Genomic DNA, 18367 nt, shown 5'->3' with positions numbered 1-18367 from the left:
GAACTTTGAGAAAATGGTTTCAGGCCCCTGTCCGCTAGTTTGTAAAGTAGTATAGGAATTTTGTAAATAGATTCAATTTGTGACAAAGTGAGAAGCATGTGAGAATGACCATATACCTATTTCTGTAATACTCTTTGCCTAAAATTATGACTGCCAGAGTTTAAAGAAGGTGGAACTAAAATTCCCTCTGAAAACAGATACCATGCAGCATCTGATGGGTCACTCACCATCACCTCAGGACCATTACACACCCACATAGGAACAGACTTCATTAAAAATGAAGCCAGCCTGGAGCTACATGCAGTGCTACACACCAGGCTGCAGGAGAAAGCCTGCTCAGTGATAAGCTTATTTGTTCTGGACGCATTTGGGCAATCATTTCTCACGGCCATTCATACATTATCGTGTCTCACGATGAGCATTCAGATTTAGTGCCCTCACCTCCCGCTCCACAAACATACTGCCCAGACAGTCCTAGCCAAACAGATCTGGACAGACAGCTCTTAGCAAAAATATGACCTGTTATTCCAACTGCATTTAGGCTCAAATTAAACAAATAAACAAACAAAAGTCCAGCTCACCCCAGGACCTAATTCTTGGCATTCATCTTTCTTACCTTAAGTTCAGGTTTTCAAAAACCAAGGCTGCCCATTGTTCAGCTTAAACCTTTTCCACCAGTGAATTAACTTCCACTCGGAGACAAAAATCTAACAAGTCAAGTTGAATCACTAGTTAAAAAATAAACTCCTCCCTAAAAAGATAACATTACGTATTTCTTCTCTGTTAAAAACATAACAGATTGTTTTCATTTTGAGAGAATTATGACAGAAATATTATTTTTCATAAACAACTCATACTTGACAGCTGTACTAGGGCTGGTCAAACTGTCAAACTGCCATTCCCTGCCAGGGTACTCATGGTTTGTTCACAAGAAGAAAGGATTCAACCACAGCAGAAAGAAGTATTTTCCGAACTACAGACACACTGAAAAAGGAAGGCTTACTGTGAACACAGCACAGTTCTAAAGCCACATGAGAGAATGTTAATATTTATGATGCTGCTAACTATGGACAGGCTCAAAACAAAACCACAAATACAGAGAAAGTCTGAACCCAGATCAAAATTTTGTAGCTCACACCCCAACTCTTCTCCTAACAATAGTTGGAAAATACTTTTCAAAACTTCTACAATACTTGCTCCATACACAGGAAATGAGTTTAATAATACATCTTTGGGGATTCACTTTGTTTAGCCATCCAAGCCTTTGATTCAAAGTCTGTAGATAGTATTGCTTCAGTTGTTATGCAGAAACAGACACATTCCCTGGAGGGGTGCCCCCCTTGCTCAGATGGTCATTCCCCTAAATCCCAGTTAACTTTGCAGGATATATACTGCACATATAATTGGCTGTAAAGGAAGTCCTTTATACATGTTTCTTGGCCTTCCTCTATTCACAGGATAAAAGTTGTGGAGATAAATATGTTGCTGAAGCACTGGAATGAGGAAGCTAGATAAAATAAAAAAAAAAGAAAAAACATTCTTACAGATGAATTCTTCATTTCTAGAGAACATTCCTGATGATTAATTTACTTCTCTTCTGTTTGGGCATACATGCCTGTATTGTGGCCCCATTTTCCACTGCAAGCAAGGCAGGAACTAGGATGTGCACTGCCCCTGCAGCTGCCTGGGAGATGATCACAACTCCTTGAATCACAGCTTCCTTCCCCATTTCCCAGCCACCTGAAGGAAGGCAGCAAATAGTGCTGCTGCACTGTCCTCTCCCCAGAACGCTTCTGCTCCTTCATGAGGAGCTGGGCCATGCCCCACAGGATCTTTAATCACCAACAGTCAAGGAATGAAGTAACAGAACTGGGAAGAAATTCTTTAAGCTTCAAAAGATACACAGATTATATGCAATCTTATGTGTTGTCAGTGCATACAAGTATGGTGTGCTTAGGCTGTACTCATGCTGTATGCTTGCTTCCAATGTTCCGGTGCAAGGCAGCAAAAGGATCGCTCATGTCTCACACCCAGATGTTCACCCTTCTTGTCAGGCCACTACATGGCCTTCCCCCCCCCCCCGCTCAAGGGCTTAAGTTCCTGAACAATGTAGCACTTAAATCTAATTAAAGCGATGGTAGTAGCTGTTAGAATGCAAGAGACACATCAGGAGTTGACGTCTAGGGAACCGAAAGGAAAAGAAATAAGCACAGAACAACCACTGACAAAGTGTGATCTGCTGGCATTAGATGGCAAAGAAAACTAACAGAAATACGTCCCCAAACTAACGCACAAACAAATGAACTGTGATCCCAGCCAGACTGCCCCAACTCTCCCAGCCCCTGAGCCACTAGATTAAAAACATTCTTCAAATTTAATATGCAGAGAAGTCATCCTTAAATACAAAATAATGTGTTGTAACATACCATTAAGTTCTCCTCAGACAGGCAGAAGTCATCTGAATCTTACCACATTTATAAGGAGCAGGGAAGCTGCAGCTGGGATGCTTTGGGCTGCCAGCAGCCAGCTGTGCCAGCAGGGCACCCAGAGCCTCCCCAGCACCTGGCTGCCCCACTCTGCTGCCCACTGCACAGAAGGACAAGCGGCATACCCAGCAGAGACTTCAGTGGCAGCAACCAAAACGCTTGGCAGAACCTACTACAAAACATTGGCTACAATTTCTAAACACAAGCATAGATGATACCTTACTGCCAGCACCACAAGGAGGGGAGAGGTGTTAATTAACCTGGAAACCTGCTCCACTTTGTGCTCCCAGAGCACAAAGGCCCGGCAGAATGGGAGGCATAGTTCACTCTCATTATAAGGCTCTCCATTACAAAGCCAGTGCAAACAAAAGGCTGCTGCTTTGACTCAGCACTCCACTTCAGCTCGCTGTAAACATTTTGACATGCATTTCACTCATGTACAAATTCTGCTGCTCTGAAGAATAACCTTCACGAGAGGGTGATTTCATTATTCAAGCGAACACCAGGGGAAAACAACAAAAATAAACCACTATCACCTTACAAAGCCTCAGGTCCAGCTGGACAGAAGATGAGAGCTGATCAGAACTCATCCTCAGTCACATCTCTTTTTTCTCTCTTCAGTTACATCTGTGTAATCCATTTCATCCAGTAACACTAGTAAAAGTCTATGTTCTTATGTTGTTTACCTGCTCTATATGCAGTCCAGTCTCTACTGGATTTTCATAAGCCCTATCTCAGCAGAGAGAAAAATCCCTCACTTCAGTCATCCTCTACTCATGTCAGAGCTTTTCAGCAGTACATATATTTGTGAACAACTGTATCCAAGGATGAAGCACAGGAAAAAGGGAATTTCATTTTAAAAAAAAAAAATCTGATGAACACCTTGAGAGTCACTAAGAACTGAACCCACTGTCATCAAACCAGACCGATACATCAGTTTCACAAAAACAAGGCCACATACCCCACTCACTTTATGGCTTTATTGCCCTTCATGTTTTATTAAAAATATTAAAAATTAAAATGTTTTGTTACTTATATACAATAATTATATTATATATTTTATGAAGGCTGCTCCAAAAGTAATGTCTTCTATTTTATTATGTTGGCCTACAACATCAGAGGTGGATGTTGGTGGTATGGCAGTAAAGGCTGAATCTTCTCATCATTCTTCTACATGTTGTTCTGTGAGACAGGTGGCAGCAGAGCAGCACCCTGACAGAATGATGTCTTACATGGAAGTGCAAATGAAGAACAAGAGTGGAACTGAACTCCTCTGTGCAGAAAAGCATGGCACCTGTTGATATTCATCAGCATTTGCCGAACTTTTATAGAAACCAAACAGTGGATGTGAGCACAGTGAGGTGGTGCATTTAAGCACTGGTAACAGTAGCTCACCTCCACCGGGGCAGGCTTCTGCAGGCATGGCACATGCTGGCTTCTGTTCATTGCTGACAAAAATGCAGAGCTAATGGTGGTGACTATGTTGAAAAACGATGTTTTGTAGCCAAGTATTTGCTCTATCAAAAGTGTTACTGTGCTAATTGTATTTCTTGTTGTTTCCATGGAAATAAATAGCAGGCATTACTTTTGGAGTGACTTATATATATGCAGCCCAAGACAATTCCTCTTCACTCACTGCGGCACAGGCAACCTAAGAGGTTGGACATCCATGGCCTGTAGTCATTATCACTTATACACACACACATCCTTGCACAGGAGCCTCCACAAGCAGTGAAGATTACTCTCATGCATTAACGGTACATCCCGTCTGCCACCTTCTAACCTTATGCAATCTCTTGTTCAGATGAGTGGCAAGAAAAAGGTCATTTTTTTGTCTCTCCATATTTTAAAACCGCTTTGGTTAATACAGCTTTTCTAGAGCAAGATATCTTGAGCTACTGGACTGTGTTGAGGGCTGGACATTTCAAGAAGGCCCCTTTCCAAGAGCATTTAAAAAAAAAAAAATTACTGTAGAACAGAAGAAGAAACAATGAGTTTGCTTTACTATTTGTTTTGGTTTGCTTGCACAATGGGGAATTGCACAAATCCCAAGGAAAATTCAGATATTCTTTGTCATCCTTATTTTTTTTGTATTTTACTTACCTGACTTACTCATAGCAGTACATCAACAAATAGCATGAAATGGTATACGTGCAGTTGACATCAAAGTTCTTTATGAACTTAAATGTTTCTTTGCCTACCTCAACAACTTAGCCTTTATCTTTTTACCTAGCTATCTTCAATTCCCTGCTGAGGATACAGGAAAGAGTGGGTAAAATTGGTAGTTCCAAAGAAAGATAAATGACTAAATGTGTGGTATCTTGGGTCACTGAAAAGATTCATGCTTGAGCGATTTGAAAAAGGATATACAGTAAATGCCAGGGTCTAGACCAGAATACACAGCTCCCATATCCCACTCTTATGCCATAAATTCAGTTATCCCAAAAAAATCCTTCTCAGGAATTATTTAATACCAACAAGAGATTCTTGGATTAATTCTGTCTCTAATATTGCTATTAATTTTTAATACCACCAGATTCCATTGACTCAAATCACAGAAGAACTCTTTAAGAATTTACAATCATTAGTCAAACAAGGAACCTTTCCAGCTCCTTGCCCTTATAATCACAAGGTATAAACTTTCAACTTTCATACAGAAGATATTTTTAAAATGAAGAGAGCATTTCCCAGAATAATGATGCTCTAATACCAAACAGCAGCTTGGTTATTTTGTGTTAAGAAACCAAAGCCCTTCTTACACAATTTCAAAGCAGCAGCTGTGACTTTGAAACTAAGAATTCACCCTGGCCAACTGCTTCAAAACTAGCCAAAATAAACGTGGTTGGATGACTCCTGTCGATAGACATGGGATGGCAGAGTAGCACAGATTGTTTGCTCTTAAGGATTCAGGTCCCAGAGTTGGATGACTTCTCTTGCATCTTATCCGGATGACAACTTTGGGACCAAGCTGCATCTGAAATGTGGATTAATAATTAAGTGCTATATTGTGGTATCATTACTCTGGAATGAAACCTCATTGCACAGCTGAAACATATTGATCACAGTGTGCCACTCACAGTAACATGTTTTATTTCCATAATAAGATGGTCCTTTTCTATCATTCATCATGCAGGAAGTATTATGGTCTGACTTGTAAGATATTCCTTTTCTTTTAAGTAAGGGTTTTTTTGTTTTGTTTTGTTTTGCTTGTTTTATGAACTCAGAAGTATCCACAGTGGTAATAACAGTAACTAACTAACAATAACAAACTAAAAACTGATGACATGAAAACCTCACACTAGACCACTTTTCTAGCCCTGATGAATGCAAAAACATTGGAGAAAACAGAGCTGATCAATGGAGGAATACAACATCTTCTGAGATCCACAACCAAATGCATCCACAATGCACCTCAGGAGATATTTCAGTGTCTAATCTTGCTACTGGCATTCATGAGCTTCAACAGTGAAAGGGTTTGGCCCATAAAGACTCAATCACAGCTAACTCAACATTAAGGAGAAAGCACGTTTTTGTATTAACCTGAAAACAATCTCCTTCAGAAAACTACAAAGTACTAAAGAAGAAAAAGAAACCCTTAATATTTAAAAACATTCAGACATGCCCAAGAGAAAACCAAACCACACAGGAGTTTACTGAGATGCATCCCACCTCCTTTCCCCTGCTGCTCCTTGATGCCTTGCCTTCCCCGCCGCCCCCGAGGGGCGCACTGAGCCCAGCACCCAGCTGCAGCACTGAGGGGCAGCTGCCCTTCTCTCACAGCCCACACTCCCACCCTTAGGGAAAGGCTCCAGGATGGCAGCCCTCAGAAGACTGCTGCAAGTTTATTTCTTGCTGCTTCTTTTCCTATAAATTACTCCCCCTTTTGATGTCTATTCTTGCTTTTAAGAAGAAACAAAAACACACAGACACACAGAAACAACTCACTTGTCAGGTTCAGATGAAAACTGCCCACACGACAAGTTTGTGTTTACAAGCTTAAGAGCAAGTTTCATTTGAACGCAGGTCAATGCCGCTTTAAGAAAACATCGCATACCAAAAAAATCACACATGGTTAGAACACATCACGAGCAGAGAGGGATTGTGGACTCAGCCTGTGAGGCACTGAGCCAGCCCGAGGAGCCCTTTGAAGTTAGAAAAACATCCTCTGGTCAGAGCACATTTGTGAAGCCGTGGGACAGGCGCTTTAAACAACATTCGCTTGAGATCACCTGCGGTGTGCCAGGGGATTGGCGCCTGTGTAACTTCAGCAGCGTAACCCTTTGCATCCCGCAGCGAGCCCCCGCTCCGGCTCGTCCTGCCAACTGCATGCATGCAGCCCAGCGACGGCACGGCAAAGCCTGCAGAGCCGGGGACCGGAGCGGCTTCCGCGCAGCCTGTGCCGTCAGACCCAGCACCGGCAGCAGGCCGTGCTGCCACAGCTCCTGGCCCACCGCACAGCACAGCCTCCGCCCTCGTTCCAGCTGAAGCACTTGCCCATTCCTGGTGCCACTCAATACTGAAACTGATACAGGCTAACTGCAATTCAGAGGGACCAAAGGCATGTCTGCTGGGCTGGGGAAGGAGGAAACCTCACCCTGTCCTTGGGTAGGGCTCCTGCTGATAATAGGAGACACTCTGACTGTACAGCAGGGCAAGACTCTCTCCTCACTTCAAATATCTCCCTAGAGGCGTGACATTCATATTTTTCTTGTCTAACTGTTCTGTTCTTCTCTGTTTTATGAGCTTTCCTATTTTTGTGTTGTATTTCTTCACTCACTGCACGGGCTTCTACAACGGTTGGTGCTGCTGTCAGAAATGCACCTGAGGAGGTCAGATAACTGCTGTAGAGATGTAAGGGACCTCGCAGACTGTCCGCACAGGACATCACCATTACCCATTACTCATTCATTGGCAAATCTAGGGGACTTCTTGTTGCTGCATCTTCAGATCCTGCCTTTCAGAACAGCGAAAAATCAGCAGAGGCCACAGATTAGTTTGCCTCAGGATAAGTTGGATTTAGCAGAGGTGTGTTTAGACACCAAAATATGCTCACACGCCAGCAACACTTGCACGACACAGTCTAGCCAGTCCTTTCTGGGTAACTGCATGTTTTGAAGGACACAAAGCAACATTGGCTTGCCTTACTTAAAACTTTCATCACAAGGTTTTTGAAAAAACAATTTTCATTTGGATTTTTTTTTTACATAACAATTACATAAAAAAGACAACCAACCAACAACAGCCAGTTAAGCAGCACATCTGGAAAAAAGTGCTGCATTAAGGCCAGTTACCAAACTGAAATCCATGTAGTGTCAACAAATGTAGTATTCCCAAATACTGGTGTAATGGGGAAGAAAGGGAAAAAAAGCCACGTTGCCATGTCTTAATCCAATAATGGCTGCCTTTCTAAGAGAAGTTCTGTACAACAGGCTAAGGTAGCAACCCAACTCATCACTGCGTTAGTTCACACAAAGATTTTTGTAGGCTTTCTACTGAACTATATAGGCTATTAAAACTGTTTAAGCTATTAAAAACAGACTTAGAGTAGAAAAATTTGAATGAAACCATGGTGTAGTTACAACCACCTGTGTTCTGTAACAAACCAACCTAATAAGATAAAGAATGCCTTCACACAATAAAGATGTGCTATTTTAATGGGCATTAAGCTGTGATCTGAAAAGTTTCTCAAAATCTAGTTTTTAATCCTTTCTGCAAAATTACACTGCTAATTACCAGTAGGAATTTAAGTGGCAATATAATGGTGAAAAACTTTTGCAAACCTATCATAAAATGATCAGCTAAATTGCATCTGCAGGGGAAAATACATTACCATTGCACTAGCAACGAAGCTTCAGGAAAGAGACAAGCAGTCTTACCACTTGAGCCTTCTCTGCTCTTCCACAGATGTGGCAATGAATGCAGTTCAAAACCACTGAAAGCAACGAGAAGTTTCCCATCTATTAAAGCAGGGCTTTCACATCAAAACCTAAGTGCTCCAAGAAACATCGCAGAAGTTTTCAAGATGATCTAAACAGACCTACCCAACTGCACTGAGTTACAAACATACCTTTAAAAGAAATGTATTTATAGTATTCTGAAAAACTTCTTTTACATACATATCCACATCAGCACATCAGGAACAAGACCTCGCACATAAGCTTTGCCTAAATAAAAATAGCTTTAGCTGAGATAACCTGTGAAGTTTATCCTCAAAATAAAATTAAATATTCAGGATGGCTAAATGAGGCACAGTTTTTTCCATGGGAAAATATCAAAGTATTATTTATTTTTCTGTAAGTACTTGTTTTGAAAAGCCTTTCCTCCCCACCTGGGCTTCGGCTAAAAGCCACAATCTACATTTAAACAGTGTGCATGCTTTAGAAAACTATCAACCTTTTTTCTTCTTTTTTTCCCCGCCCCCCCCCCTCTTTTTTTTTTTTTTTTTTTTAAGCAGAAGCATATAAAATTATTTGATCCACTTTTCATATAGAAAGTCTAGGGCTGACCATAAAGAAATAGGCAGGCTCCCAGTATAAACTTACCAGGATTACATCAAAGACCTTCCTCCAGGATCTGACGATTGATTTCTTCAATGCTTTTTAGAATTTCTTCCAGGATATTTTGGGTTATTGCCTTAGACCTTGCTCAGCTGGAATGACAGATATTCTGTTTGCTAGACTATGATGTTCTCACTTTATAGGCGAATGAGTGTCTGCAGTTTATACACACGTACACTATGTGAACAGAGAGAGATTGGAAAGTTCACAAGCAAAATTATTATTTATTGTTTCAAAAAGAGTGGTTTATTACTGAAACACTGATACAGGCTTAACCGCAGCATCTTATGCACTACAGAGACTGCTTGTTACTCTGAAGCTTGAGACTGGGGCACTCTAAGCTCCAAGAAAATTCCTGCTCCCCAAAACAGGCACTTGTTCTTTATATCTACTTAACACACACAACTTAAGTAAAGAAGGTAAAATAGCTGTAAAGCTATCTTTTGAAACTAACCTTCTAAGAATTATAAAAGATTTGTAAGATAGGACAACAGGAAGCAGCTTAGCCCTTATCAGTATCAAATCTTTGGGGAATCAGCCAGAAAAGTCTCTCTGAGGGCAGTGCGACACATTACCCACCATTCTCCTTCCTCCCCCAAGACAAACCTGTCACCTCTGCACCATTCATCATTTGCAACAGAGCACGTATCAAAAGATCCAAGGCTGCTCCCAAATCCCATTTCTCCTGCAAGACAGTACTTTGTTCTGTCACTTCCCTACTGAGTCTATCCCCTTATTTTATGCCTCACAGCATGTGTGGCTGCACCCCAAGATCAAACACCCATGCATGATTTTCTTTCACAGATCTTGAATCACAACGTTATACTTTAATAGGAGCCTCAATGTACTTAATCCTTTTAAAGCTGCCACAGTAATGCCCCCAAATGCATTAAATTCCACCCTACTCACAAAACACAAAGTATTTCTCTGGATGGACAGTGCAGAGAATATTCCGACTACATGACAATCTATCTCTGAGCTAAAGTTACATACACTGCCAGCATTTGTTAGTCTGAAGCCCAAGGATACATGGCTGAAAAAAATCAAGGCACGTTAAAAGCTCTCTACTACAATTTTTGCTCAAAACCTTACTGATCTCTTCCCATATTTTAGGAGAAGGTCTCTCATTCTCAGACACCAGTAATACTGAGCCCGTATTTAAATCCAAATTCCATTACAACCAAACACAGGACTGGTAGATGACACTCCGAAGGTATAAGCAGGATATCCTTTCACCATTAGACAAATGAATTTCAGCGTTCCACTGAATTTTCAGAGCGACAAGAGATATCAAAGAACATCAAGCTTTCAGAGCTCAGAGAAAAAGCAGAAAAGCTACTTCCCTGAGGAGAGGTATTAATCAACAGCTTCAGATTTAAGCAGCAATTCTTTTACATGTACTTTTGGTAAAAACCTTGAATCAGGGAAGAGGAGGTGTTTCCTAGCCCTGCTCAGTAGTCTCATATGATCCTTTAGATGCATTTCTACTAGCCTTTACTGACCACTGAGGAGCTCTTGGGCAAGATACAGCACATCAGCCTCTCTGGCATGGTCTTCACAGAAGCAAAAGGATTTACTCCACTGGAAGTTTTAGTAGCCTAAAACAACAGGGATGTTGATCAGGCTGTAATACACAACAGGTCACACCACCCGAACAAGATCAGTGGAACTCAACTTCACAGCTGTTACAGGACCTCTCAAGTACCACATCATTCCCTTCCCAAACATTTTGATTGTGTATGACTAAGACAGAATTATTTCCTCGTGTATGACAGACCCACCAGGTCACACGAGAAGCACACGGCAGGTATTAGGGAGTGTGCCTGGACACATAGCTGCAGATATAAGCCTCTTTGAATGTCAAGTCCCATGCAAAGCCAATGGACCAATTCTTATTAAACAATGGACATCAGCTTATGTGACTGTAGACTAATTGTAAGACGGGATTTTCCTGCTTAAGGAGATACACAGGACTCTCCAGCGTGAAAAAGAACCTCACGCATTCAGAACTGTTATTTCTATTCAGCAAATTATGGGATACGAGATTTGCCAAATGACTGATGGCAATAAAATCGCATGTTTGCAAACAGCAGATACAATGTATAGCCACATGCCTGGAAGAGAAAGGAGGACAGCAGCAGCTGAACACATACAGGCCTCTGCACTTAGGTTGTGCGGTAGCAATAGTATCCAGCCCCGCACAGAGCTTTCAGCACAGCTAACGCCCCTGGTGTTCCACCACTGCAAGACAAGCATCATGAGATACTCCAATACAAACATGCTTTGCTCAGAAATCAGACACAATGAAGATTTTGCATTTGGAACCTGGCTAATAATTCTTGAATGGAGTACAGTCCAGCTCAATCTCCCATAGCAGTAGTTACTCTGCAGGAATAAATATTAGCTTAGTTCTGCTGCCAATGTTGGCAGATATGACTAAATAAATTCCTGGGGAAAATTCTGCTTGACCATTTCTTCCCATTATTATTATTATTATTATTATTATTATTATTTAAACTAAACCTATACCTCATTTTCCATAGAAGATATCTACAAATATCACATAGTCTGAAAATTCCCATCCGACTCCTCAGACCAGTATAATAACAAACTAGAAAAGGGCTTAGTTACCAAGAAGTACTGCAAATATTTTACACATTTCGACATCTAGTATTTACTGTCAATTATGCTATGATACTGACATTCACAAAGCAAAATTCATCCAGGAGGATTTCCATAGAGGCCAAGGTCTGCAGCAGGGAAAAGAATGTTCCATTTTGCTTTAAATACAATCACTGAACAATTATCTTCCCAACTTTGGAAAATGCTATCTTTGTTGCAAAGTTTCAATACTCAAGACACTTCTTGTCTGTTCCCACCCCAACCCAAAAGGAACCATAAAAGTCAACTAAGATGCTCTTCTGAAGGGTGCCTACAAATACCCACTTACAGAGCTCCTCCTGGGTTTTATTACAGATCTCATAAAGCTTACTGAAAAACCTGACGTTAATGAATGCTGCTGTAAGGAACATTGCCATATGTCAACAATCGTGCTACAAATTTCCCCTTCTTGTCATAAGTAAAATTTTAATATAACGTCTGGATTAAATTACTTACATTTAAGTCACTAAATAATGTATCATTGTTACTTTTTGTCCTAATTTACAGAAAATTTACTCCATGACAAAGGTCTTCCCATTCAGAGAGATTCAAGTTTCACTGAACCAGGAGGGACTAGCAGCAGCCCAACAGAGCGCCATGGCGCATCACCGAGGTGAGGACTTCACCCAGCTTCTAGATTAAGCTGCTTTAATCAGATTGTTTGCAGAAGCTTCACGAATTATTCAGCTTTCCAATCAACATCTCAAAGATGCACCGCGTTAAATCTAAAATATCTATAAAACAAGCCCTGATGATATACACTGCCTTCCATGCAGTTCTTCCATATGGCTCAAGCAAAGTCAACTTTTAATTTCATAACACAAAATATTTAATTTATCCTTTTCTTCATATGTCAATTTAACCTCCGGCACATAACTTTGAAACCGCGAAAGGATGTCTAACACTTTCCATATGGCAACTGAATTGTGGCTTTTAATTGCACCAACTGGTATCATTCAAGGATAATTCCCTTGGAATCCAGCTTTCTGCTACAATATTGGCCAATTCACTAATCTCATCACCATGGCACTAATACTTTCAGAGCTGTCAAGATAGACTATGTGTACCACTAATTAAATTATCTGGGTTTGTTGGCACCAAATTATAACACTAAATAAGATTTTGCCTCTCTATCTTCCAATACCAAGTTTGGCAATTTTATTTTAAATACCATACACATAACATTTTATGTATCAAAATATTTCATCTGTCATGTAAATACATAGCTTGGCTGAGTTCTAAACCTCTCAGTCCATACAAGTAATTATTTATACAATACTGCCATTAGTGTACTTGAAAGTATTTCAGTTTAAAAGATCACCTCAAGCCATCACACAAGGTAGCACCTTAGGAAATTTGTAACTGATCTTATTACCATACTAGCAAGAAGAGAGTTCTTCAAATGTCATTCTATCCATAAAATGAACCCAAAAGCAGTGCTACAATTAAATCTTTCACTTCAGCAGCCTTTAAGACCACAGAGTTTATACAGGCCACTAAAAAGTCTCATTTCTGCTTATTATTTTCACTTTGGATGCGTACTCTATCCAGCTGCGCCTCTCATAAGGCTATCCATTTTTGCATACACAAACACATACTATCTAACGGTGGGGAATTAGGAAGAACTTTTTTTCTAAAATTAATGAAGGACCATGCAAGAAGAACAGTAAAGCTGAGACTGGCCCCTAGTCCCCCATTAGTCACACAAGGAACATCCATTAATGTCAGTGGCAGTTAGAGGCATAGAACAAATGGAGAACAAGCCCCAGCTAAGAAACAGCGATATGCCTCAGCATTTCCCACTGCATCAACCCCAGACCAGATACTCAACTCTAATATCAATAAAGTTAGAACGTGAGGATCACTAGCACCAAGCAGTTCTTTACTGCAGAAATGGTAAGCCAAAGGCTTTCCTATTTCACCTGAAATTGTTACTTGCTACTTGGCTCACTGTGAGCTGGTTTGAAATTTAATTAAAAACAAGTTTTTTTTTTTCCAGTCCCAAATACTGATTTCAATGAGATGCACAACCAAAAAACTGCAAAATGTCATATGGCTTTGAAGATAAAAATAAATTGAACTAAGCAATGTCATATTTAACATTTTCCCCTCCAGCACAGAACTACTTCTCAGTTAAATAAATAAATACATGTATATTTGCAAACAATGTTGATCTCCAGAAATGGTTTGCAAAAATAAACATGCTGAATAAATTTAAGCTTAAGAATTATACAGGATAATCCACAGTGCCAGAAAACCTCTCAATCTCCAGGCACAAGTTAACTCATTCATAAAGCAGCAAAAGAAGTGCATTCACTTGCTCTAACAGATCTACAACTCCAGTGGTTTTAATTAGCTTTGAAAATAGAATCTGACTCTCTTCATGGATGCAACAAAATTCCTCTTTAATTCTCTGTGATGGAGAATGAAAAGGGTGTGGCCAGCCCTCAGCCTCCTCAGTAATTAAAACACTTAGAGCAGAGCAGCCCCTGCTGGGCGGGTGGCAATGGCTTAATTAGCCCAGAGCAGAAAGTTGTTTACACACCAGAAGTGCGCATGTTAAATACACTCCCCTCTCTGGATTCATGCCTTCACCCAACAATTTACCACTATGAGATCAATCTCAGATGACAGATGCAGTTTGCAATAGCTGGACACTGATTACTCATATCCCAGTGAATTCATGCTGGGGAGAAATATATCAGATGAGGGAAGTCTTCTCCAACCAAGAAAACTCAAACCTTCAGTTCAGGAAGGTAACAAGTACTGCATGCTGAAGCCCCTACTTGTGTCAAATGCTCTGTGACCAAACTGACAAAGACTTGCCCTCCACAAATTTTTCATGAGAGTCATCCATGCAAATTAAATCGGACTAGAGAGGAGCACAAATGAAATTTCATTGCTTTCCTATGTTAGTCATTCATTCCTCTTTTAAAAGGCTACATGAATCTTCCTGTACTTCCGTGTCATCTCCTCTGGATGACGAATGTAAGTGAAACAATTCAGTGTCTCTGTTCTTGAGGGAACCAGTCTTACAACTCCAACCAACACAGAATTTTTGGCCTATATGGGGTAACATACATCAAATTTCACTATCATATTCAAGCTCTAATCAAAATGAGCCAAATCATCAGTTTCAGATATGGAAGCAACTCAGCATTGTGTTTTCCATCAACAGCTCTTTGGAAATACAGTGGATTTCACCAAATAGGTGAAATGCTCACGAAATCTTCATCAACAAACATCTGGTTAAGGACTCCTAAAAGGAAAATTATTTCCAGGACCACTGTTGGTTTTCTTGTTGGTTTTTGTTTGTTTGTTGTTTAAACTCAAGTTAATGTTTCTCTTGCTGCAAATATTTTCACTGGTGTTTGATCTAATTCTTTCTGCCATAAATCACAGAAGTGGCAATTAAGATCTATTTCAGGGGAAAGAAGTTCTAAAGAGAAACCAAGTTTTCCAGTCATGACAACAGAGCTGTTCCATTCCACAGAGTCTTACAAGCTAATTGCACATTTTTAAGAGGAGTTTTGAAGCAGTAAGCAGAAGAACCCTTGGCTGATTCAAAAGCAACTACACTATGTTATTGAGGGAACACACAGTGCTACCAGAAGTGACTAGTAGCCTTCCTACACCTAGAGGTGAACAGAGAACCAAGAAATTAGGCAACAATCCACTTTGAATCTTGGTATAATTATATAAGAGATCAAAGACATCTTAGAAGAGAAACAGTTGTGCAGTCTCATTTACGGAGTCAACAGCTCCATAATCCTTGTCAAAGACTGTACATATGGCACATCTGTTTCCAATGTAGGATTAGAAATGCATCCTTCCATATTACCAAAAGTTCGTATTTTAAAAGAACTTCAGTGAAGCTGTCACAGTGTGACTGTGATAGGATGACAAATGAACTGAATCAATTAGCAGGCCATATATGCATGCAGATAGAATCAAATATATTAGCCAATAAATTCCCAATATTTTCAAACATCCTGAAACAGCTTTATCAGGATGACAGTAAAAAGCCTCATGGGAACAGAGCTTTTAAACCTATTTACAGTTTTATAATGTAGTAAAAAATACAGGCTAATTTTTAGTTAATGGCCTGCTAATTGCTGAGCTATCCTGAGGACATCTCGGTATACTTCGCTCTACTGTCATTCCAGCTGAGCAGACTTCACAGAACTAAAGTTTTCTAAATACCAAAGCATACTTATTATTAAAGATTTTTTTTTTTCCAGAAAGCAAACTACTCTCATGAAATACATTCTCATTCTCAAAGCTGAAGTCAGCAATTTAGACGTTTATATTTTAAAACCGTGTTTAGTTTGGTGAGTTCAACTTTCTTTCCAAGAAAACGAGCATGTGAGTGGTAGAACACATCTGAAAAACCTGACTTTCAAAAATGAGGATGATGAAAGATAACTTAAAAGCACATTTTAACTCTTTGCAGCTGTATCACATATGTATGTACCATTACTAATGTCAACATACAGTCTCCAAGTAAAATACAATGGAAATCACTAAAACCAGACAGCTGCAAGGTGAACACCAAGCAAAGCGATCAAGTTCATCATCTACAAGCACTTATTGATATAAGGGCTACCCTACCCTCCTCACCTCACTTCCAGTGATTCCCAAACAATTTAGCCTCCTCTATATACAATACTGAAGAAATCTAAAGAGTTATCAGCTTTTTCCACTCTACGCATCATCCATGCAATTCAAGACCACACCTAACATGAAGTCTGCCTCATCTCTTCTCCAGTTCACAAGTTATTTTTTACCTCTCTCTCCTTCCCCCAGAAAGAAGAAATGCAGACTTCTGACATTAAAAGTAGTGGCTAACAATGTAGTGAGTCTGCTGGAGGTCTGGTGGCCCTGCTCTACTTGTGCTCTCAAAGCCACATTCCTTGCTGAGAAGCACAGATTCCAATCTCCCCATCTCTCAGGTTACTTTTCCATTGATGCATCTTTCAGTGTTCGATCCAGATCTCATGGAAGTCAATGGGAGTCTTTCAGTAAACATCAATAAATTCTGGATCATACCTTGAAATCACACTATGAGGACCATACTGAGCACAACTGCCTTTGTTCATCTGTTCATCTCCCATCATGCCTTTTTGTTTAAAGGGACAAGCAAACAAAAAGATCAACAAATAGCTTAAACATTTCCTCCAGTGCAGCTTTACATAAGAGAACTGGAGGAAAGAGAAAGGCTGGAAAATGACCAGCATGTGATAACAACCAGGACAAGTGACGTGTGCCCCACACTAACAGCACAGAGCAAGTAAATAACAATAAACTCGTAGGGAACATCTCCTTTCCAGAAGTGCTCTGCCAAATCGTGGCAAACTTGTGCATCAATCCGGGTACACAAGCTTGCACACACTAGGTACTGGCTTCTCTCCAGCAATTCTCTGTTCATTCCCGTTTGTGATGGGTTTTGTTCCAATCGTGCCACCCAGACACTGGCAGACAGGTCCCCACCTACTCCCCTGGCTTTTGTACCAGCACCAAGTTTGCTCCGCAGCTCCCAACTTCATCAAAGGACAGATGGAAACCACCCACGAGGCAGCCCCTGGAGCAGCACTATGGTAAAGCAACCCTTGCGTTCGCACAACCGGCCCTCGGGAAGGAGAGAGAGATGGAGAAAGAGCTTTTGGTTTCCCCCGTTTCAGAAAGAAGAAAGGAGGGGGCGCAGCCAGGAAGCTGACATACCCTGCCGCTGGAGAGCCCGCAAGCAGCCCGGTGCTGGCAGCCTTGAAGTCCCGAGCTGCTGCCTCCGCTGCTGCTGCCGCTGCCCCCGGAGTATTTCTGCTTCACCATCCAGTCCTCCAGCCCTTTGCGAGCCAGAGAGGCGTTCACCGCAAAACTATCACCTAGAAAAGAGGAGACAATGCCGCTGCTGAGCCGCCCGCACAGCCCGGCCGGCCCGGGGAGCCCGCAGCGGGAGCGGGACCGGAGCGGGCGGGCAGAGCGCGGCGGAAAGTTGGGGAGAGGGCAGCGGCCGGGGGCAGCCGCGGGGACGGGCACGGAAAGGCGGTGAAAGTTACTAGCAGCGAGCAGCCATCCCTACCTTCCGGACTTTCCCTGGGTTTACAAACGGCGGCTAGGCAGATCCAGAGGAAAGTGTGTGAGGGAAATAATAAAGGGAGATCGTTAGACACCAGTATAAAATCACAGCAACAAACCAAGTAAAATCCGAATAAGGGGAAAGGACTGAGGAAGTAGCAAGTGAAAGGAACTAACCATGCTTCGAGTGAAGTTTCCCCATTTCTCTGCATTGATCTGCAATTACGATTCATTTGACTGCTTTCGGTAGGGTCAGGTTCTGTTGTCGTTCTTATTTTTGTAGCTGTATAAAATCCCAGCGTGTTTAGAAATCCATGTGCTCCGCTTCTCCCTGCTAAAGCACAAGCAAGAGCAAATCTCAGCTCCCTCCTGCAGCACGGTCCGGCGTCCCCCTCTCAGCTCCAGCCTTCCTCCTCTCTCCTCTCTTTCCCAAAGACAGAGGCGGTTACAAAAGACCTTACTTCACCCACCGGGGAACATGATTGACACCTCATTGAGATTAGACCACTTGCAGGCAGCCTCCGCCTTCCCATTGGGCCGCGGCGGTACATGAAAGGGACGAGCGAGCCTTTTGGAGGCTCCCAAAAA

At 41.3% G+C, this 18367-nt stretch overlaps 1 protein-coding gene across 1 annotated transcript in view; it reads right to left on the bottom strand.

Annotated features, from left to right (window-relative positions):
* Nucleotides 1–18214, bottom strand: part of NKD1 (NKD inhibitor of WNT signaling pathway 1) — a 105425-nt gene extending 87211 nt beyond the window's left edge. Inside the window, exons 1-3 of the mRNA XM_042877242.1 lie at nucleotides 17957–18214; nucleotides 17784–17816; nucleotides 17426–17586 (exon numbers count right to left, since the gene is read on the bottom strand). Of these exons, the coding sequence (XP_042733176.1) occupies nucleotides 17426–17586; nucleotides 17784–17816; nucleotides 17957–17981 (219 nt within the window). The 5' untranslated portion in view covers nucleotides 17982–18214. The remainder of the gene's footprint in view (nucleotides 1–17425; nucleotides 17587–17783; nucleotides 17817–17956) is intronic.
* Nucleotides 18215–18367: the final 153 nt, after the last annotated feature.

The sequence above is a fragment of the Lagopus leucura genome, unplaced genomic scaffold (genome assembly GCF_019238085.1).
Source record: "Lagopus leucura isolate 7727_CA_CO unplaced genomic scaffold, USGS_WTPT01 Super-Scaffold_100017, whole genome shotgun sequence".
NCBI lineage: Eukaryota > Metazoa > Chordata > Aves > Galliformes > Phasianidae > Lagopus > Lagopus leucura.
This window is presented reverse-complemented; position numbering and strand designations above follow the sequence as displayed.